Source organism: Colius striatus, chromosome 3, assembly GCF_028858725.1.
Source record: "Colius striatus isolate bColStr4 chromosome 3, bColStr4.1.hap1, whole genome shotgun sequence".
NCBI classification, from domain to species: Eukaryota; Metazoa; Chordata; class Aves; order Coliiformes; family Coliidae; genus Colius; species Colius striatus.
This window is the reverse complement of record NC_084761.1, coordinates 42297250-42321418: the sequence shown is the minus strand read 5'-3', so window position 1 is coordinate 42321418 and position 24169 is coordinate 42297250. Positions and strand designations below refer to the sequence as shown.

At 39.5% G+C, this 24169-nt stretch overlaps 1 protein-coding gene across 1 annotated transcript in view; it reads left to right on the top strand.

Annotated features, from left to right (window-relative positions):
* Window positions 1-17512, top strand: part of ENPEP (glutamyl aminopeptidase) — a 40420-nt gene extending 22908 nt beyond the window's left edge. The window contains exons 8-20 of the mRNA XM_061993187.1: window positions 2394-2459; window positions 3843-3908; window positions 5173-5324; window positions 8532-8611; window positions 10267-10394; window positions 10513-10568; window positions 13098-13248; window positions 14008-14081; window positions 14173-14274; window positions 14384-14554; window positions 16083-16223; window positions 17036-17114; window positions 17363-17512. Coding sequence (XP_061849171.1) covers window positions 2394-2459; window positions 3843-3908; window positions 5173-5324; window positions 8532-8611; window positions 10267-10394; window positions 10513-10568; window positions 13098-13248; window positions 14008-14081; window positions 14173-14274; window positions 14384-14554; window positions 16083-16223; window positions 17036-17114; window positions 17363-17512 — 1416 coding nt within the window. The remainder of the gene's footprint in view (window positions 1-2393; window positions 2460-3842; window positions 3909-5172; window positions 5325-8531; window positions 8612-10266; window positions 10395-10512; window positions 10569-13097; window positions 13249-14007; window positions 14082-14172; window positions 14275-14383; window positions 14555-16082; window positions 16224-17035; window positions 17115-17362) is intronic.
* Window positions 17513-24169: the final 6657 nt, after the last annotated feature.

The following is a 24169-nucleotide window of genomic DNA, read 5'->3' as shown; positions in this document are numbered from 1 at the left end:
AACAAAAGTCAAGAAACATACAGAGCTAAATAAAATACTCTGGACCAAAATGTATTTTAGTGGTGAGCTAACCAATAGACATACTTTTGCATGGTTTGAAAAAACAATGGAGGAAAAAAATCTTAGCTTTTATTCATCTCTTTGTGCCTAGATAATTGCTAAATGAACTCCTTTTTTTAAGTGAAAACACTTGAGGACTTGTGCATTGTTTGGGAACAGTCTGCTTGGGATATAATTTGTCTTGGCATATAATTTGGCTTGAACGAGAAAGTCTTCACATAGATTTAGCTCAAATTACTGTTAGTATTTATATAAATGCGTGACAACTTGTTTCTTTTTGGCTTCATTTTGGCTTCGCTCTTGCATTTTTCTTATAAAAACAATCTCCTCATGATAGTATTCATCACTAAACAAATAAAGCATATTTGGAATGTTCTCTGCTAGTTTTACCAGAGCAATTATGGGATTTATACAACCCTAAAACTCTAATGAACTGCCTAAGGGTCTGTGGAGCCATTGCAGAGTATTCTGTAAAGAAAACTCCATCTGCTGTATGATCAGTAGGGCATTATGCACTTAGGAAAGCTGTGCTAGAGTTGATCATTGAGCAATTAATGTCTATATGTTTTTTAATCTGCTCTTAAAAAGTAATTGCATCTCACCTCTTTTTCTAGTTTAATTCTCTCTTTTAGTTTGAAAGATTCTATTTAAGTAACAATGAGACTTTATCTTTTTTTTTTCTTTGGAATGCAAATATGGATTAACTTTTCAGATTTTTTTTTTTTCAGAAAACAGACACTTAAGTCCTGTTAGATGTTTTCTCTTGGATCTCTGCATTTATGGAACCTCCTAGCTAAAGAGGTTTAGGATTAAATGTTCCACACTCTTCTGCCACATAAAATCTTGTCATATACTCAGTAATTGCTGCAACTCTCTATGAGAAGTTTTGTGGGTGCTGATAAAAGACTTCCCTTCATACCACCAGACAAGGTCAGCTATTCAAATCAAGGTCATTTACCTGAACCTCTCAAATAATTGAAAAAAGGGAAAGTTATTAAAATCCTGGAGTTCCTATAACCAGTGATTTTGCTGGTATAAGTTTTTCCTCAAACACACTCCATCACAGACTACAGAGACAAGAGTAGAAGGAAGAGACTGAAAAGCAGTAGCAGAAGATGCAAAGGGTTAATTACAAATTGCAATTTAGAGCAAAAGACAAGTACATATTTCTACTCTGACTTTTAACATAAGTGGAAAGGGATGGTCTATAAGAGGTGGTATCAGATAAGAAATGGCTGATAGTCAAGATACTATGCCCTAGAGAACTGAAGTACTCTACTGCATACACATGGTGTTATGATTACTACTAATGAGTAGCTGTTCTAAATGTCACTGAATATTTTTTTTAAATATTTCATGGCAAACACCATAAATTACAGAATCAGAAAAGAGTCATCTGCTGGCCATCATGACTCTGCAACAAAAGTCTGGAAAACAGTTTGAGGCGTATCTGTTCAAACAGTCCCCCTGCCATGACTCATGCAGTCAAATTGCTCTCAGAAACAAATAGGAGAGATAGGATTTACTGAAAATTCAGATAACATTCTTGTTTTCAGGGGATGACTGGATTTTTAAACCATTCCTAGCATTAGGTTCTCAATTGCCCTTTGATTTAGTTCAGAAAATGAAAACATGCTAATCCTGAAACTGTATTTTGTGTTTTAGATTGAGTTTGCATTATTTTTGTTTTTCATCATTTTGCGTTCCCTCTGTTTTTTATTCCACATGACTCCTCTACTTTCTCTTGTCTTCTCTTTCAAGGTCCTAACTGGAGTTTTTTCTGTGACACCCAACTAGCTTCTCTGATCTCAACTCTACCCTGCATCAGAGGCCAAATATCTTACACCAGTTCTCAGCAAAGCTCATTCTGAATCTTGAGATGGCATGTAAAGCCCAAGACTTGCAGCATTTTTGGAGTTCCCTACTTACTGGATGTTCAGCCAAGCTGCTTCCTATATCAGGCAGGGCTAGTTCATCAGCTGCTGTCACCCTTCTCCTGTTCAAAGTAAAAGAGCCACCTTATTCACACAAACTGGTGGAGTGGTAGGACTGTAACACCCAGCATCAGGGCTCAGGAGCCCTTCCACTGGTCCAGCTGAACTTGGAAACAGGCATCTAATCACAGCCAAAGACCAACTCTCACACTTAGAATTAAGCTCCAGCAAGCAGGTGTGCCATGCCATAAAGATATTAGGAAAACAACTTCTTTAGTCAAATTAATGCTTCCTATTTTTGCCTTCTAAAATATTCATTCACATGCTGCTTTTAGATGAAGGGAAATTCAATGTCAGAGAAGCATGGAATGACTTTCTCCCCTTTCCCTTTGTCCTTAGGGTGCATCGATCCTCAGAATGCTTCAAGACTGGATTACACCAGACCTCTTCCAGAAAGGCTGTCAGGTAAGGGTGGCACCAAAACGTGCCAGAAATACAGTCCATTCTCATGCAACAGTAGCAAAGTCATTATTCAAAAAGTTAATATCAGAGATCCTGGTATTAGTAGCAAAAGTATTTTGTGCATTTCAGTATTGAGTGGACAAAATCAAGGGGGAGAAATTCCCCACTTCCACAGAAGCAAGAATGTGGTGTGCATTAAGATTTGACACCTGCCAGCAAGGACCCAAATTCACAACAGCTTTTAGTGGAGAAACCTCCTCCAGCCCACTATTATCCTGTTGTCAGCGTGGATCCTCTCATTCAGCTGCAAAGTATGTCTGCAGCTTCATGCAACCATGATTCCTTTAAGCCTGCTATGCAAAGACATTCTTACAAGCATAAACTCATCTCAACCCTGATGCAGGGGCACCCAGCACTAGAAAGCCAAGGTAACAAGGAACAGAAAAAGAAGATATTGCACAGTTCATAGTCTTTTCTCATGGAGGAAAAAACATGATGCTAAAAAATTAGGAAAATTAAAAATGGAAGAAAGCAGATCTCCTGGAAAGAGGAAGGTTATCTGCTCTAACCTCTGAATCAACATCTAATGTGTCTGAAGAATTACAGCACAGGTTTACCACATTTGTTCTTACCTCACTCCCTCCTGGTGAGAAGATTTATTGGTTGCCATAAAACAGTTGTATTTTCCCTTTCACATAATCAATGAGAATGGTTTCACAAGGTGAGAAGAAATGAAGCCACTTTGTCCACAAGAAACTAATACTTCCCTACTCCTCAGAACCTCAAGAGCAATAAAATAGGCAGCTGTGACCAGCAGTGAAACAAACAGCACCATCTACTGACTAAACATCACCGAGATCCAGGTACAGGGTAAGAAAGCCCTCGCAAAGCTGCCAGGTAACATGAAGGCAGCAACGTTTAGGAGGTGCAAACATTTGATGGACACTGTCATTCATTGTAATAACCATTTTGATCATAACTTAGAGGTGACTAGACTTTCCTACTTCCTCTCCAGTCCACAGTTAGTGAAATCTCCTGAAACAGCTTACTCCTTCAAAACAATCTCTTACATTGGACAGAAGTTTGCAACAGAACATGCTGCTGTTCATTCAAACAAAATACAAAGAACTTCTCAAGTACAAATTCATTTCACATTAACAGGCCACACTAGAAAATGCTGACTTTTAGTGTTACAGGATACACTGGAAAGCGAAGGAATTTCATTAGATGAACATTGATCCATTTCACCTCCTACTCAAAATACTACCACACACACATAGATACACTGTACAACTGATCTGTGTTCTCTGTGCAGGTGAAGATGTATATTCTTTTCATAGGCAAAGACAGACTCCGTCATTTTTTATGTCTTCTACCTCTCTCTAGGTATATTTGAAGAAACACCATTTCCAGAATGCAAAGACGCAACAATTTTGGGAAGCTCTGGAAGAGGTATGTTCTGCAGCAACCCCAACCCTTGCTAATAAATGCTTTATATTTCACCCACTGATTTCAGTTTCAAAAACTTTTAATGTTCTCTAGCTATTCTCTCAGTGACAAATTACACATTAAGCAGCCTTACGGTATATTCCAAAACATCTTATTTCTACCGAATAGATATTATTTCCTTTTTTTTTTGTCACAAGACAGTGGGAATGGAATAAGAAAGAAGCATGGAGGCCTTGCTAACAAACAGCCTACTACTGAACCATTTCCTGCATAACTTAAACTCATTTCAGGGGTGAAAACAGCCCTCATCACCCATACACATGTGCTTCATCCTCTCCCTTATCTTTAACCAGATTCAGCTGTTTGTAAGCTCTCAACAGTATCCATTCTCAAGTGATTTTGGTGCCTACCTCTAACTCCATCTTCTGGGTCCCAGCTGGGTCATTCCCTGTCATCATCTCCCTTGAGACTGTTTCTTTCCATCCATATTGTTACCCCCAAAAGCCCACCTGCATACATATGACCAGGTTCTTCCACTGATATTTCCTTTCTTTCCATCACTGTGAACACTTACGCAGGCCAAGTTGCACTTTTGTGTCTCCTTTCAAGTTCTCATTTACTCTTTGGTCCAATACTTCTTGCTGCTCTCTCTGGTACTCTGCATTTCCATGTCACTTAACTCATCTGAAAAAGGGAATGGTGACCTGACATCTTTCCTCACAGATGGCAGCCCCAGGAGGCAGTGGCAACTTTCTCTAGCTCTAGTCTCTAGGAGAGAAGTTCATACTGAAATGAATAAATCTTATGTTAGTGCAATTGCTGGTGGTTAATACTAGCTTCTCCTTCACACTCAACACAGGGCATACTGCAAGGAGATTTCTGTCTTTGAAAAGTCTCTTCATGTCCTTTATGTCCTGTTCAGTTATTTCCTCAGAAAAAAAAAAGGAGCGAGATCTTAGAGCATGCAAGGAGTCTCAAAGGTTCCTCAGTATTTCTTGTCCATATTATTGGTTAGTCTCCTGCCCATATACTTCATATTTTCTATGTGTGTGTGTGTGTGTGTGTGTGTGTGTGTGTGTGTGTGTGTGTGTGTGTGTTCAAGTTTCTATCTCATTCTCTTTTTGAATGGCAGGCAACATAAAGGGATTTAATGGGGTATTTTTTTTTTACTGATTTGTCTCTTTCCTTTCTGCTTTTCTTTCTCCCAGTATCAAGGATTATTTACCTAATTTGCTTTTCCACTGCAACCTTTTTCCATCACTCATAGGCAAGTGGCAAACCTGTGAAGGAAGTCATGGACACATGGACTAGGCAGATGGGCTACCCTGTTTTGGAGATGGGAAGTAATTCAGAATTCACACAGAAGCGTTTTCTCTTGGACCCCAATGCAAATGCTTCTTATCCTCCTTCTGACCTTGGGTAAGTTTCTGCTGTAAAAGTCTCTCCAAAACAGGTAGAAACACTGGTACAGACATATTCTCTTCATCTGGCATACACATAGGTAACGTTACACCCATCCTTGCTAAACTTACTTTCAGCACTTGTTTTTAGAAAAGAAACTAGCAGGAAGATAGATACAAATATTTCAAATTTAAGGCAGCATAAGCCCTTTCTCTCAGGGTTTCTTTCTTAAACACAGCAGAGTAAAATCAGATGGAGTCTCTTGAAAAATTTTATTTTTGCACACAGACAGCTCAGATGATTGCAAGTCATCTGTTGAACCACTACAAATTCTAGCCTGCCAGACTAAAGAAAACTAACACAAGATTGTCTCTGTCCAGAAATCAGATCCCAGGTACCACTATAGTTTATTTCTTTGCCTATATGGTATAGGATCTATATTATATCACAGGGTCTTCACGTACAATACAGAGTCTTTCTACAAGTCTCAAATATGTGAGTTACTGGAAAATGGCTAATAATGCACAAATGTTATTAATCTTTATCAAGAGCTATTTCTTTCCTACTTAACTCAGGATGGCATTGCTCAATTTTACCCATCTAGAGAATAGATATTTAGACAAATTTAGCCATCTTGGGCTCTTATGTGGCCTGACAGCCAGCTGCAAAGGTTCATCTATCTTATTCAAGACAGGTGGGATATTGTATAGAAGCATAGTTGTTAATTACAGATGACTAATGTGACAGGAGACGAACCACACCTGTGGGACAGTGGACCTGCAGAGAGAAATGGTTTGGCTTTACTATGGCATTAACCAGCTGAATAACTGTTCAGGGCTGGCATCATATATATTCTTAGCCCCAATTTTAAGGCAATACAACTTTGCTAACATTTTAGTGAAATATTCAAATTAACCCATATTAGAAACATTTTGTTCCTTGAATTAGCCTATTCAACTAAACCAGTAAAACTTGCCAGTATGAACCAGAATTAAAGCTACCCACTTCTGCTATTCCCAAAGTGACAGGGGAATTTGTTTCAGAATATGTAGTTTTTATAAATTACTTGAAAATAAAATGGAGATATATATTATTATGCTGATATTATCTGTCCTAACACAGACGAAGTCCCCTGCCTAAAAGTCAGTCCACTGAAAATCAATACTTCCTCCTTACACTCACACATGGAGACGAGGAAGCTCCTGAAGAGATCCTACCCTAGATGAGACTGGCCTATTCCATGTCTGGATGAGGGGTTTTGATTTAAGCAGTGAAAACTCCAGGCCCTATGTATGCTTTATTCTCTGAACTCTGTAGTGATAGTCTTCTGAGTTGCCTGCTTGTTTCGAATTTGTTTGGCTTGAAAGAGTCATCTCCTGTATGACAACACTCAAAAGAAATGGAAGTTCAAACAGTTTTACAGTGCTGCTACACAAATATGTAGCTACAGTGTAGTATCTTAGGAACACGTCCTCATTATGGACAGTTAACATGACACAGCTATTGCACTTCATGCTCAGGAAAAGTATTTATGTATGTCATCTCAGGAATATAGAAAAAAAAAAAATTCCCCTCATTAAATGCATTTACAAAACCAGGGTTAAAAAAAAAAAAAGTTTTATAAGCTTTCTCTTGGGTCAACAGAATTCTGGGGCTTTTGGCCAAATAATAACCTCTCTAAATTCCACAGCAGCAAGCTCCATAAGAGAACTAGTAAAATTCAGAAGTGTATAAGTCTATTAAGATACTTTTGTTTAGAAGATACAAAGCAATGGCTGATCTTTCTTCCTGGAGGCAGGAGGAGATACCACGGCCGTCATGGTATTTTCTGGAAGTTAAAAATCATTCATTTAGTCCAGGGTTGTAAATATGACTCAGGTTTTTCTGTAGTACTTCTCACTAAGTAGTTTAAGATGGAAGAAATCTCCCTGGGATAGATTGTAATATGCTGGCATAGAACAGCAGCTGACTGCTCAAAAGAGCTTAATAATTTCAACGGCCCTATGCAGGTGACTGTGCATGCTCATAGCATGCTATGCCATACTGCTCTCTGACTGCATGGTCACAATCTTGGTCAGGTTGTGCTGCGGCTTTCTTCCAGCCCAAATGTCTCAGCTTTGTCCTGGGCATGCCCTGAACTGGGTAGTCTGTACCTACACACTGAAGGTATTCAAGGAAGTGAAGAGAAAGAAGTAAGGTCACATTTGGCTCCCAGTGCTTTATAACGGAGGAATTAGGGTTATCTTACAAAAGGAAAAGAGGCTGGAAATGGCAAGAGGTCTGACTGAGAGTATCACAGTAGTTACTTGAGCTCTTTCAGTTTTCCTACCTGTAAAGAAAAAAGGTTTCATGATACTTGACCACTTATTTCAAGTAAGTATTGCAAAGATTAACTGGTATCTACACAAAGCCTAATACACATCAGCATTAACACTGACAACAGCCATCCACATATAAACATCTTCTACTAATTTAATTGCTTTGTACCCTGCTAGATAATTACCTGATATGACATGAAGATGCTGCTTAGCAGAGCTGCGTGTTCATAAGCTACACAGCACAGCACAATAAAAATCCATTCACATGATATCTCTCTGATTATGGGTAATTATTACCCTCCCCAGCATACAAGGTCACCCAGAGTTAAAGGCTGCACTCAGAAGGACATGGTCCTAGCAGTTTTGTGGATTAAAAAACAAAACAAAACAAAACAAAACAAAACAAAACAAAACAAAACCCATCACATTAAATTGTGCAGTTTAACTTTAGGCATATAATTGACAGTACCATATTAACCATTGACACTGGATAAAACGTTACTCCACTCTCTTGCTCAGTCAGCCAGATGCATTTTGAGAATTATTGATAAATACAAGGTATTAAGGCAGGATACTCCTATTGCTGGAGCTTGAGTATGCTCAGACATTTTTTACTTTGCTTTTCAAGGAATATAACTGCCCCAATCACACTGTATCACTGTCTAATATTTTGTTGCCTAAATAGACTATCAGAGCTCAGAAACATCTTTACAATGTAAATAACAGATATTGGTAAAATGCTGTGTTTTGTTACAAGTGATATTTGGCAAATGTGTATGTACATAAGCACACAGCTAACTTCATAAAATAAGCTGTAAGCAATAAAACAAATATATACATCACAGTTTTAGTTTTAGCATTTGGTTTCAAATGTGATTGGATTCTCTTTTCTTTTAAATAACTTCAGCTACAAATGGAATATACCAGTGAAATGGAGTCTTGGGAATTCTGCAAATTATACTTTGTACAACACATCAGATACTTCAGGTAAATTTTCCCTTCTTTCTTAAAAGTAATGAATGGACAACACTTTTGAGTTTTCTTAACAAGAAATAAAATACAGAAATAACTTTCATGCTTTTCAGTTTTCAGATCCATCACACAGCTTGGCTGGGCTGCACTTAGTAGTCATTTCTGCAATAAAATTATTATTTCCCTTATAGACACATTATGTCAATTTAGGCTCAATTCAGTAAAATGCTTCAGCATGTGTTTAAATCTATTCCTACTCAAGGAAAAGTCTAAGCATTCTCCTAATTACAATGTTCTAAAATAAATGAGTCTTAGATATGCCCTTTGTCAAATCTAAGAAAAGAGGTGAAGTGAGGAACTGATGAATGTGCCTGGTAATGCATAGTAAACTTACAATCTAAGTCCAGTTAAAGAAATACAGGTGATTTAACACTTTTTCTAATGCTGATTTCAGGAATGAAGAAGTGACTATTTTCTATGTTTGTTCTATTATGCAGACAGATATAAATTTCTCATTCTACAACTGTAGTGGCCAAATATGGGGGGAAATGGGGGATGGGGGGGTATGAAAAAAAATTACTAATTTTTTGAGGTTTTCAGTTTCATCACATACTGGAATTTCAAAAATATTGCAATCAGCTCTTGTCATCTTGTATTTATTTGAATATTACCTACTTAAAATGTAATTTGACTTTTGCTCTGCTTTTTGTTTTAACCTGGTTACTTTTAGTATCCATGCAAAAGCAAACAAAAAATCTTAAGTCATGACACAAGTCGGAGATAAATACAAAGAAATTTTCCTTCTCTGACTTCCACATCACATTACAGAGTGCTGCAAGGGGCTGTTAACTTTTCAAAGCCTGTGAAGACATAATTTGGTGCTTACTTCTACCTCCATAAAAATGTTGGCTGCTAGGGCAAACTGCAACTGTAAGGAAAAAAATGCCTTTTGGAATACCTTGTATGGGCCATCCAAACACAAAAGTGCTTTTAACTCCAGCTACCCTCAGACTTGAGATTGAAGACCATTGCTTTCAATAGCCAATAGAAAAACATTCATAACTATCAGCCTCAACTGGAACACACCAGGCTCCTGACAAATCAGTATTTTTCAGGGATTCATTTTCAATGGGAAATTCCTTAAACATAAATGCTTGAGTAAAAACTCAGCCTATTTTGTAATACCTTGTTCTATAACTACAAAAGATTGATTCAGAGAAGAGTACAGAGAAGAAAATGCTTTAAAGTTAATTGAAATAAACTTTAAAATTAAATGAACAGAGGATAAAAATATGAAAACTAATCATAATCACGGGAGTGTAAAATATTTTAAAAGGGATGTTTACAGGAACCCTTTCCTTGCAATTCTTCACTTTTTACAGTGACACTAATTTTCATCATCCTCAACCTAATCACAGTGATATCCATTTTAAATTTAATAAACTAGCTGGCCCAAGTAATTACCACAATTCACAAGTGCTGGAATTCATTAAAGTCTATAATATCTCATCTTTACTCATAGTCATTTAAAAAAACATAAAATTGAAGTTTGGATCTCACTTTTTATTCAACCATTTTTATATTAAAATCAAATATTACTTTTAGAGCCAAAGAATCTCTACTGACTTCTGTCAGAGGCACAAACCAATCACTGTTTGTTTGTTTTGCAGGAATTACAATAGCATCGTCTCCTAATACTTTTCTGAACGTTAACCCAGACCACATTGGTTTCTATCGGGTGAATTATAATCGCCAAAACTGGGCCAATTTAAGCGCTCTTTTGGACAGCAACCACAATGTGAGTGTCACAATATTAACCTGTCTGGTGGGTCTCTTATAGAGACCTGTAAAGGCTGGGTTTTTTTCCTGCAAATAATCTATATGTTCTTGATCACTCTTTTCCTCTTTTCCCATAGGATTTTTCATCTGCTGATCGTGCAGGGATTTTGGATGATGCCTTTTCTTTAGCAAGGTAAACTAATTAACTGCAGAGATTTTTTTCACTTCCCATTGCCTATTAATTAGAATTAACTCTGATGGTTGAAAGAAAATTTCTGAATTTGTTACAATTCTTAATTGTTTATTGGCTTATGTTGTCCTTCAGAAGGAGCAAATTCAAGTATGCACTGGCAACTTGCGGTACCAACGCAGTCAAGTGAAGTGTACCCCTTCAGTTCTGTGGAAAGAAAAAAGATTTTAATTGCACACATCTTAGAAAGGGGTGGTTTTGAATCATAGAATGATAGAATGGTAGGGTTGGAAGGGATCTTTAGAGATCATCTAGTCCAACCCCCTTGCAGAAGCAGGTCAACCTACATCAGGTCGCATAGGAACATGTCTGGGTGGGTCTTGAAGACCTCCAAGGAGATTCCACAACCCCTCTGGGCAGCCTGTGCCACTGCTCCATCACTTCACAGTAAAACAGTTTTTCTTATATTTAAATGGAACTTTTTGTGTTCCAGCTTCATCCCATTACCCCTTGTCCTGTTGTTAACTCCAATAGAAAAAGGGATGACCCATCCTCCTGACACCCACCATTTAGATATTTGTAAATATTAATAAGATCCCCCCTCTTTTGCCATCTAAGTAACAATAATAGAAGCAGTCCAAAGAAGTTAGCTGTCCAGAAAATCAGAGGCATGCCCACAATGCATAGCATGGCATTAAGAAGTTACCATCTCAGCTATCTTGTTTAGAAATTTTTCTGGAAACTTGCAGCTTTTATATTCAGCCATGCTGACATAGATAAACTTTAGGAGACATTCTACCACAGCCTGTAAGTTTGAAACTCCTCAGCCTTTCAGGATGTCTCTAGAGCTAGCAGTTTCTTTTTGTGTGACAGGAGTTAAGGTAGTCAGTTGAGAGTTACCCCCTTCTTGAAACACTGGGCTGCTGCACAATGTGAGCAGCCTCCTCATGACAATGAGGGCTCCTGTGCTTAAGTGTTGATCAACAGTTATCCTCCATGGTCTCTGTGTCATGGTTTGACATGACAGCCTTTTCTGGTAAGGGGGAAGGGGCTGTAAAGATAGCTCCTGCAAGAAGTTGCTCACAACTCTCCCCAGCTCTGAGCCAGACCCACTTCTGGGGCTGAGCCAATTAGATGTCTCCACGATCACTTTTTAAGAAGAAGCCAGAAGAGGAGGCTTCTTCCTCCATCTTCTTCCTGCTTCTTTCTTCTTCTTCTTCTGTCCCTTCTTTTTCTTATTCTGACTGGTGGTTGTGCAAGGAGTAGGAACAGTGAGAGAAACAACCATGCGGACTCCAAGGTCAGTGGTGAAAGGGAGGAGGAGGCGTGCTGGAGCAGAGAATCCCCTGCATTGTACAGAGAGGACTGGTGAAGCTGAGATTTATTTTCATTTCTTTAAAGATCCCGTATCAGGGGCAGAGGCTCATTTTGCTAAAGCTGGCCCTGGACCCAGGGCAGCAATTCACTTCATTAAAGGCCCCGAGCCAGGGACAGTGACTATGGCCAGAGGAGGCCGTGTCCTGTGGGAGGGACCCAATCACTTCACTGTAGACCCCAAGCCAGGGGCAGTGATTTTCTTCTTTAAAACTATGGCTGGAAGAGGCCGTGTCCCGAGGAAGGGACCCAATATCCACAGCTGTAACTGTGGGGAGGAACCCACAACAAAGCAGCTCATTAAACTTATGCTCAGAAGGGGCTTTGTCCTGAGAGAGGAACCCTATAACCGCAGAAACTGCAACTGTGGCAAAGAATCCATGCCAGAGACATTCACAAAGTACTGTGTCCCGTGTGAGGGACCCTGTATCAGCAGAAGCAGCAGCTGTTGGGAACAACCCACACCAGAGAAGTTCATTAAAGACTACGTCCCAGGGGAGGAACCCTGTGTTGGAGCAGGGGAAGAATGCCAGTATTCGTCCTCATCTGAGAAGACAGAAGTGGCAGAGCCCATCTGTGACAGACTGACTACATCCCCCATTCCCTGCCTCCATGAGCCATTGATGGGGGAGGAAGCAGAGATGTTGGGAGCAGTGAGCTGGGCCCGGGAATAAAGGAGGGATGGGGGAGGGAGATCTTAAAATGCTGGTTGTAATTTTCTCATCATCCTACTCCCTTTTTGCTTTTATTCCTTTGTCTTTCTTGTAGAATAAACTTTCCTACTTTCCTCTCTAAGTCGAGTCTGTTTTGCCTGGAACCATAATTGGCAGTGAGCCCTCCCTGCCCTTGTCTTATTCCACAACAACCTTGCTTATCTTTTTACTCCTGTTTCGCTGAGGCCTCTGCCATCCTAAAGAGAGTGGAGGTGAATGGGGGCACCGAGTGAGAGACTGTCATGGTGCTGCTGTGTTAGCTGGGTCAAACCACAACACTGTGAAAAACACTTCATAAGTTACATTCCAGGCTATTTCCCACCTCCTTTTTTTTTTTTTTTTTTTATTTCATGCCTCTTAAAGTAAATAGTGTCCTTATATTTTTAAAGAAGCAAGTTCTTCAAATTCATTAAGTTAATAGAAGTTACATTTTCTTCTTCCACAGAGCTGGACTCATGAATTACTCTGTTTCCCTGGAGCTCACAAAATATCTAACAAAAGAAACAGACTATTTACCCTGGGAGAGAGTTATATCATCTGTAACTTACCTTGCAAACATGCTCGAAGATGATACAAATATCTATCCCCGGTTTCAGGTGACAAAGCAAAAAAAAAATCCTGCATGGGACCACTGGATCTGACAATTTAGGACCTATAACAACAATAATATTGAAGTTTGAGTGATTTTCAGTGTTGCTGAGTTATCGATATTTACTTTTTCCTACAATACTTTCTTTAAAAGTGATGAAAATTGCTTAGTACTGATCTTTGAATTCTCAATTCAGGGCTATTCAATTGAAGGAAAGGAATTATGCCTAATTACTATTACAATCCATCACCATAAGTCACCGTACAGACATTTGTTAGTCAAGGTTGTCCTGTATTCAATAACAAAGTATGTATGGGGCAGCAAAATCTGACACGTGTCCTCAGCACAAAGGCTGTGGCTATGTCTATGTGGAAGTGAGCAGGTTTATTAGTTGACTTAACAGGCTGAACATGATTTAATGGTCACTAAAATAAGAATGTCTTGAACTCAACATTATCTCTGGAGAACAGTTGTGGCAGCATGCCCTTGCTGTACCCCAATCTTTATTTGGGAACACAGACAAGGCTGGAGAGAAGCAGATTGCCTTCACATTTTCTGCACATCAGTATTCAAACTTGGCATGCTTTGGTTAACTGGAAAGATTGTACATGTACATGTTTGTGTTACTTTTTCTAAAAGAGATGCTAGCTCTTGGAAAAATGAACAAGAGTAAATTATAAATATATTTTTTAATTTTAAAAAAAGTTATCAACATCATCACTTAAAGAAAGCTACACAAGTAACCAACTCCATTTTTCTTTCTCAGGAATATTTTCGCTACCTGGTAAGACCCATCGTGGATCAGCTGCACTGGAATGATTCTGGAGAGCATTTAGAGAGGTTGAACAATCTTTTTTTTTTCCTTCTCATATTAGTGATGTATACAAAGAATGCCAAGTAGTATGAAAATATCTCTCTCTCTCTTTTAAAGGCTTCTTCGTGCATCTGTTCTAGACTTTGCCTGCAGTATGGAAGACACAGACTCATTGAACAACGCATCTCAACTATTTGAGAAATGGCTACAAGGAGAAACGTGAGTGTGTCTGGCTTTTATGGGTGGTGAAGAACATAGCACATGACTTGGTCACAGATCTCAAGCAGGAAAGGGAGAAGAAAATTCAAGTATTGTTTCTTTCTTTTAGTATTCCTGCAAATCTCCGACTCCTAGTGTATCGCTATGGGATGAAGAACTCAGGCAATGAGTCATCATGGAACTTTATGTTCAAGAAGTACCAAGAAACTTCATTAGCACAAGAAAAAGAAAAGCTGTTGTATGGCCTGGCATCTGTGAAGAACATCTCCCTTTTGGACAGGTGATTTAAACACACAAGGATCTTTCTTTTCCTACTGAAGCAACTGGTCATCGTTTGCTCATTCCCTTCTCCTCTCTCCTGTGCTGTCATTTTTGTGAGATTACAGCATAAGGAATGCAACACATTTTCAAGATCAGTTATCTAACACTCTCCTCTGAGATTGTGCTGCAACAGAAAAAATGCCTTGTTTCTTTAGTGGAAAGATATTGAACACACAGTTGTTTCTGTACACAATCAACAGCCCTCAGTTCTTCCAACAATGCCTTCAACTCTGTGTAATTTTAGTTGCCTAACAGTTAAGCATCAGGAGAAAACTGCTCATCTATGTTTCCTCTATAATCAGTGAAGGAAGGCAGGACCTCCAGAGCACTGCTTATCCCAGGAAAGAGACTCAAAACCAATGGGAAGAATTTATTTTGGGTGTTGCCAGTCACCCTCCATTGGCTACAGAGGAAGTTTGCGTAGACTAGATGTCTGCTTCCTAAGTAGACAAAATTAAGCAAACAACCTTGACCAACTGTTACTAATAGTCCTGTGAAGGCATCCATGTGAGGTCTCAATGCTCCCTGAAAAACTGTGCAGAGGTACTTAAACTAGAACCAGAAATGATATATTCATGCCATCACGGCAGTGATGGGATTCTGGATACTGGCCCAGGCCACTCCAGCTGTCAGACTGGGAGAGCATCTGCCCCAGCTGCTGTTCTACATGGACACACCAGGTCCTTTAAGTTTTTCTGATAACTTTGCACATAGTTATATTATGCAGTGAAGATGCAGGGAAACATCTACACCAGAGCCATCACCACCTTGTTGGCGGTCTATATAAATAAGATGGAGCAGTCTCTGCCTGGTTGAGTTCCAAGTTTAAATAAGATGAAATAAGGAAGTATAGGAGGTTCAAGAGGAGTAAATAGAGGAGTTAGAGTAATTGAAATAGTGGTAGGAGGCAGCTGTATTCTTAAATTCTTGTGATCACAACAGCCATAATCTAAAGCCATTCAGTAACTAATCATTGACATGACTAAAACATTAATTAATTAGTTAGATCAGCCTACATTTACAGAAAATAAAAAATCCTCCCTAAAGGAGGGAAAACTTGTCTCTTAATTTATGATTAAAATAACAAGGAAAAGAGTAAACAGATTGAGAAAATTATCCTTTACATACAGGAAAAAAGAAGACAATCCTTAATCACAGCACACAACAGCTTAAGGGTGCTATTCTGCAGCTGCTGCTGTGAAACAATGACCACACTACCCATCATCCTGCAAGCATGCATGCTGAGGGATCCCTCCACTCTGTCAGTCAAAAACGTTTGTGCTGTAACTGGAAGTATAACTGCAGCACTTGCAGGCTTGCTATGCCCAAATGAATTTTAATTTTCTATAGATAACAGTTTCAGCGAAAACAACAAAGATTCAGCGAAAATGACATCATCAGTTAGGTCTACAATGAAAATGTTAACTATTTCCTTTCCATGCTCTGTCGTGAAAGGCTCTTATTTATTCTTATGATATTTCCCTTAGGTATTTGAACTATATTTACAACACCAGCCTCATCAAAAGCCAAGATGTGTTCACAGTCCTGAGATATATCTCATATAACAGCTATGGAAAAACAATGGCCTGGGACTGGATACGAATTAACTGGCAATACTTAGTTGACAGGTAAGCTAGTAAACTCACTGGGAACTTTATGTCTGCATCCTCTTTATATCTTCTTATGCCTTCCCTTTCTGTATTTTCACTATACAGCTATAATCACTGGCCTTTGTATAACAAAAACGTATACTAGACACAATTATATCAGTCTGCTGTGAAAAAGTACTTTGCTGCTAATTTGAGAACCATTCTTTCCCTAAATGGTCACTACCAATAAATGGTGATTACAAAGTATAAAAATTTCTACCATGGCCACAGAAATCTTGTTATTGCATGGAAATTAGTTATTCATGTCTCCACTCTTTCTATTAATTTCATAAGAAGACAGTGTATAGACATATTTTTATTTACTTCTAGTGGCAACAGCAAGCAGTAGATGTACAGATGAGCAACGGAAGTAAAAGTAACCTTTTTAGCTTTTCTTCTCTTCATATGAGTAACTTCTCTCTCCTTCCTTCTCCGTTCTAAGTGCTTGCTGAGCACACAGAAGTAAAGTATACTCACAAGTCTAGAGCTGTGAACTGGACAGTATTTGCACTGCTGAGCATTAAAACATTTAATTTCCAGCATGAGATTAATTAATGAGTCACTGATTTTTTTTTTTAAAGCTCAGAAGAGATCACTCCATTAGTAAATATATTTGAGAACAGCACAGATATTGCATATGAGCACTATTTTGCAAGTATTTCCAAAAATGCTGAAATCTGAGTGCATGTGTTTTACTTGAGCACAGTTAGTAGTTTAAGCTTCAGATAATTACTTCTTTTATTTTGTTAAGGATTTTGCTCACAACATAATGTATTAAATTGTTTTTCTAGATTCACTATCAATGACAGATACCTTGGTCGAATAGTAACTATTACTCAAACCTTCAACACTGAGCTCCAGCTTTGGCAGGTACGGTGACAGCACTACTCTTGGTTTTAAATCAGTATTTTACAGTCTACTGGACAGAAAAGTTGACTTTTTATCCTCTGAATATGTAAAGAAGTATGAGTTACTTTAAAACTATACCACTGCTATCTGCCAGAGCTTAAATATCTCTGCCAGGCAAAACTGCCCTTGACCAAGTCTCTGTAAAAAGTCATTTGCCAAATAGCGACATTATTTGCTTCATGTTAATTATTTTTTTCTCTCTTTTCCAGATGGAAAATTTCTTTGAGAAATATCCTAATGCTGGGGCAGGAGAATCACCCAGGAGTCAGTCGATTGAGCAGGTGAAGAACAACATTGAATGGCTAAAAGCAAACAAGGAGGAAATACAATTGTGGCTAGAAGCACAACTAGTCCCTTAAAGTCTTACTTTGGTAAAAAATACTTATTCTGGGCAGTTTATTTAGTTGCTGATCCCTGATCCTGCCAGCACTTGTGTGCAGGAATAGCTTCATATTTTGAGACATGACTTTGCCTGAACAAACAGGACAAATGTCACTCGAAGCAGAAATGATGGCAGAACTGGTGTCCTTGTTGATCAAGCTGGTGTCACTCTTTCTTCAAACCACTCTGAAAAGCTACTTCTTGGTTGACACAGAAGTATATCTAGCACACTCAGGGATTCCTTTCCAAGCAGCTTTGTAGGCAGTTTCTCCTGAAGGAAAGGGAATTAAGCAGTAATTTTAACATTGTTTGAAAATCGTACCCTTTATTTATAGCTGTAAAAATTCTACACTTAGGATTTAGGTTCGCATTCTGATACTACAGAAAGAATAGTTACACTTCCCTCTCTGTTGATTTTTTTTAACTAGTAGTACACAGGAGATCAATATTATGAGCTTATTTTTCAATGCCATTAGTCAGGATTCCGTAGCTTCAGGTGGGGGTTGTCTTGGCTGGTTTTGTCTTATTTCTGAATCTTCACAGAAGAAGAACTTGTAACAGCCATTACAAGGCAAACGGTACTTACCATTTATTTTCTTGGGGAAAAATTGAATAAAAAAATCTACCTGGAAATCTCAGTCTCTTTCTAATAAAGTGGGAAAATTGCCTGGCATATAGAAAAGCACCTCTTATAGCTAAGCCCAGCTATTCCATACATACAGAATCACTGACTTTTGAGGGGGAAAAATCCGTAACCTCCTCTGAGAAAATACCAATAAAGGGCAAATTCAGGCAGAGAGAGCAGATAAGTCCCACTGCTGCAACCGGTCTACTGCAGAGGTACAAGTAGCAAAGAAATTACTCTTGGTATCAAGTCCCTCTGCCACTGTGGTGGTGAAGTCAGGCCTGCCTCTTCCAAGCTGGGAGCTTGGTTTCTTGTAACTCCTAAGTTTCCATGTGCTGTGTCCTGGCATCGTACGAGCAGCAGGCGTGAGCATCAGCCTCATCCTCTTTACCTTCTCTCTGGTCTCCTGAGTGGAAAGGTGCAGCAGAAAGGAATCAACTAGGAACAATCTCTGTCCAGATGCCTTGGGAGCAGGACCAGAGAGCATCTTACAGTAGGTAGCTCTGGGAGAGATTAGGCACAACTGTCTGGAAACTGTGAGGACAGAAGCATGGAAAGCACTTCCCTTCATCCTGCAATGCTATTCAAAGGGAAAGGTGGAGACATTGAGGAGATATCTCTAACTTACAGAAATAATGACTTACAGGTTCCTCCAGCCTCTGGACATGTCTAGTGTATAGAGGGCTCCAGAGAAATGTACATGATCCCAAATTAAAACACTTTACCCCACCCCCCCAGGAATTTTGGGCCTTTCCCTAGATACACACAGAGCTGCAGCAAGCCCAGATAAATTTGGTGACCAAGTCAGTTCTCCTGTCAAAGGAAAATGTCAGTCATTTGCCTCCTGCAAACAAAACATTACAGGATTTTGACTAACAGTGGTTATAACTTGCTACAGATACCAGCTGCTCTTTAAGGTAAAGAGGTGGCAAAGAGCTAGACGATTTGTTCAGTTTTTCTCTTGCTCAGATTCACACAGAGGACAGTGAAACCCAAACTACCAGCAGCTCAGCACACGGAGAACAGGCTGCCCTTGGGCAGCTGCCTGCTTGGTAGGACATATGCCAATTCACCTTCACAATTTTATACCTTTGATGAGTGAATTGAAAGAGCAGAAGCCAAACAACAACTCTCTTGGTTTCAAGGTCATAAACTGGTTTGGTAGAAACACACTGTAATACTATCAGCATGTTGTATCACTGTGACTATAGTATATTAGACATATAGCAGAGCAGAACATAGTATGATCAGCTTAGAAAAAAAATTCTAAGCACTGCTGATAATGCATGTTTTAATTGAAACCTTTTAACCGCAGCTGGCCATGATGTGCAGCAATGCAAAACCAATATGAAGATGTTCGAGCACATAGTTGTTTTCCTTTTCAAAGAAGATTTAATGAAACTTGGCAGAAAGAAATTATTCTCTAACTATTCACATGCTTCTGCCATGATTTGCTGGAGAAAGAAAAGCGTGAGTACTATGGGAATGATACAAGATTAAGTAGTTATCCTAAGAGATTTCTATTCTTTGGTACCACGTAGCCTCTGCTACCACTAAGTAGGATCAAAGCTGTCTGACATTGTTGGCTACAATAGTAGACTTTCATCAAGGGGAGCACAGCACATGATGACAACTTGCTATACTGCTGGAAAGCTATAGCAAAAGTGTCCTTCATCCAAACCACAAAGATATACTACTATTCAAGAAAAGGCACAATTTGTGATAAATTGTGTATCACTGTAGTAGAAAAATATTAAAAGGTCAATCAGAGAGAGATAACAGAAAAATACCACTGAGGCAAAGAGAGAGAAACAAGTCAAAGACAAGTCTGAACAACTACTGGTATCGTTACCCCGAGTGAATGGAGGAGAGGAAGGAATATAAATAGTGAACCAAGCAATTGCCATCTGTCATTTGATTCTCACTCTGTTCAGGGAGATAGGACCATGATCGGGTTTTGTGCCTGAGCCACACTGGATCAGAGAGACGTTTGATTAGGGCTTGGATACTTTTGATGTTACAGAAAGGTTAGCTGGATTTCTTCTCTGATCTTAAGTGTGTAGGTAAATATGGAGGTAAATCCAAAAGGCCTAGAAAAAGGCTGCTTTTACAGTAGACTAAAGATTCTGTCAATTTTAAATAATGATCTCTAGATTATGCAGTGTTCTTGTTCCCTTTAAATGGCTCATGGAGAATGTACTGTATGGCATGTGCCTCTTTGAGACTGTTTGTCCTAGATGGATAACAAATCTGGTACATGCTAAATCTTTTGGTCAGGAACTAGTGCATTTACAAATGGCCTGTGATAAGCTTAAGAATGCCAATTTGAAACTGAATCCAAAGAAACGTGAACTGTTTTAAAAAGAGATAATTTTCCCTTGGTCATTCGATCGGTGAGGAAGGAATTTCCACTGATAAAGCCAAGTGAAGGAGTGCAGAACCAGCTGGCCCCTTAGAGCCACACAGCTTTTCGAGGCTCTGCTGTTCCTATTATACCACAGTAAAAGTTATTGCACACAGTGAGTTAGAGAAATGCTTTGAGTAATCAAAGAGTGATGTGGTGGAGTTAAAGAGGGGCCACTTGTGATTGTTGCAGTGTTGTCTTACACTAGCTCTGCAAATCCTTCTCATATCAGCCACAGCTGTGCATCGTATAGAGCCTGAGCCCATGGGCCCCAGGAGGCTAAAGCCAGATAGGCACAAGAAAACCCTTTATCTTGATGATTCAGGTAAAGAAATGACTGAAAACATTGTATTACTGCACAGAACAAAAAATAATTAATAGCACCAATGCAAATGCCAAGGTGTCTACAACTCCCCAGCTGAACCAGCTTCTAAAACAGCAGTTAAGGTCTCTACAAAAGAACGCAGACAGAAATAAATACCATGTACCTATAGCATGCTGCTGTTGAAATAGGACGTGACTACAAAGTATCCCTCCAGTCTTCTCACAATGACTGGTGCTTTTTCTTGGCTGCCGTCACTTTGGGTGATGGTGTCTCTTCCATCATCTTTTGGGAAAAAGTAAAAGTTAGCTTGTGATGGGCACAAGATAGACTATCTAAATAGGGTCAGAAGGACAGGACCTTATCCTGTTGTTAGCAGCAGTGCTACCACACTGCCAGATGAAAACCTCACCTTATCATATATGTATCCAGTTATGAAAGTTAGTCAAACCAGCTTTTGTTTGTTTTCCCAAATTTTCAGGCAGAAGCCAGTAGACCTGGAGGTATTCAACTTCACATCCACACCTATGGCAGCCGAATGTATACCTGTACACGGAAAACTGGTACAGAAAGATATAGCTATGTGAGACTAAGGAAATGTTCTCTAGCCGACAGGTACTGAAACCCTCACAAAGCTATTTATAAAAGCATGAACAGGCTGCCCAGCAAGGTTGTAGAGTCTCCTTCAAGACCTGCCTGGACACGTTCCTGTGTGACCTGACCTAGGTGGACCTGCTTTAGCACAGAGGTTGGACTAGATGATCTCTAAAGATCCCTCCCAACCCCTACCATTCTATAATTTTATGATTCTATGATTGGAAATGTATTTAGTTCAGATAAGTTTGAGAGTTTCTGGCTTCCCAAAATACATTCTAAAGACTTGTGAAGAGCAAAACCTGAAAAATATGGCCGTGACACAGTATCTGAGAGAGAGCATTCTTAAGAAGCCCTCCCTAGTTGTTTCAGTAATCTCTCACATGCAGAAAACCTTTCCATATCTGCTCTTCTTCACAAATTAATGTCCAGAGACTGCAATCAAGCTGACATCTGTTTGCCATTGGTTTAGTGATGCTGAAACAATGTGTATGAATGGTCTCAAGAACCAGGCAGGGAAAGGAAGAGATCCAGGCATGAGATAGGACCAGAACCTAACCGTTTGAAAGGATGGCTGGGGATACAGGGTCATTATTTGTAGTAAGAATCAAAACTTAATTTAAAATAAGTGTTGCAGCTATGTATGTGACATCTGCTATGCAACCTTTACCCTGGCTTAAAGCATCAGTTTTCCTTTGTAGATGGATGAAACGGACAAGTATAAACAGACTTTCCAGTACTTTTGAATTTTTAAAATTGTTTGCAGGGAACAAGAGGCTGTTCACTGATCTGGTTTCTTCCAAGAAGTGTAAGACCAAGCACAGATCATGACATTCTCCCATTCCAGAGTTCTGCATAACTCAATGCTACAGACCTCATACCTGCATCAACTCTGCAACTCAGGGATATTTCTCATGTCTTTCATAAAGAGGGAGTCTGAAACCAAACAACTGCAGGGTATTCTCTAAAGGGCAGTTAATGTAGCTACTAGCCAGAGCAAAAGTTGCACAACTTTATGGAAAAAAGGTGCTAAGCTGTAGGTCAAGCTCTTACAGCCAAAAGAGTTGCTGTGGTAGTCTAAGAAGCAGATTTTCCGGGTGTCTGGTGGGCAGCCAAAAACCGATTTGATTCATTTATTTTAGCAAATAGTCACTTTCAGCAAACTGAAATTATGGCCCACCCAGGTTTGTTAAGCAGTTTCAGCTGGGGAAAACACTATGGATCTGAAGTTACAAAGTCACCAGTGAAAAGTCATCAAACATCCCCACCATCACCCCCACTCCTCTTTTTTCTTGGGCTGGAGTACTTACAAAGAAAGCACGCAGATCAAGGCTCATTCTTGCCTCCTCCACAGAAATGCACATGAACTCTTTCATATGACTATACTGGGCCTGGTCTGCCAAATTCTCCTATGGTACTTAAATAATAGCCAGGATCAAATGCAAATTAGTAACTTTCTAGTTCAGTGCTTCATGTGAGCACCTGACAATAGAGGATTGCCAGACCCTTTTATTTTATTATTACTTTAAGTGAAGACAGATATCTTCAACGGAGGTTGCTAAGAACTTCAGATCTGCGTTAATAGGGCTCCCCCTCACAGTCTCCAACCACTACACATAACGGGTGTTCCTCTCCTCCAGTGCTCTTGTAAATGCAGCCCTTCTTTCACTTTACCACCTCGAGCACTCAAAACCAAAAGGCTCAGTCCTGTTAAAGGGAACATTTCTGTGCCAGGCGAGACAAGATTTCAGCTTTTCATTTCCTCAGTAGAAAACAAAGCTTCATTCAAGCTGCACAGACTCACTCCCCTCCTCCTTAATTCAGGAGAAAAACAAACAAACAAAAATGCGCTCCCCCAATGAATGTCTCAAAATAACATGACTGTTGGCTTCACATAGGGGCTGCTAAGCAATCTGGCCAGACTGCAACAGAGGAAAGACAAGCTCCAGGCACAAAAGTGAACTGGTGCAAATGAGGAGGTGAACCAGAGCAAACTACACCCTCACGTATCACCGCAAAACAGAAGCACACAACTGTGCAATTTGAGAAAGGTTGATGCAAGCAGGGACTGGTTTTAATGAACATCGAGTTAGTCACCATATATTAAAAAAAAACGGAACAGTCAGCAGAGCCAAGGATGTGTAATTTTCATTGAAACAACACAACCTAGGGGAAGGTCAGCTACAGCTAAGATCAGATTGCAGGAGGTGAAAACCAGGTAGAACGTCAAACAGCATGTCTTAGCTGGCACTGGAGTGGCCCAGTGACTAACACGCCAACACTACATCTTCTGCTGTGCACCCTGGGCAGACTACTCCTCACATCCCCTACTCATGTCTGCAGATGCACAGCTAGAAGAGAACAGAGCAGGGCAAGAAATGTTTGGCTGACTTTGTATTTTGAAAGAACAGAGAACACCACATTTGGCCCAAACAAACTGCACATTCTGATCTAATGGATGGGTGTGTTTACTCAGGAAAAACGCTTTTTTGGGAGTACCTGCTGGGCTGTCCAAATGAACATGGAAACAACGTGCAGGACAGGGGAACAGAGAGGCATGTCCTAGTGACATAAGCAGTCTGTGTTTTGTTTATTTAAACACAGTTGGTTTAGATGTTAACAGTTCTGCACAAAATATTTAAGAGTTCTTTGCAAAATATTGAACGGACTTTTATTATTTTAGCTGGGAC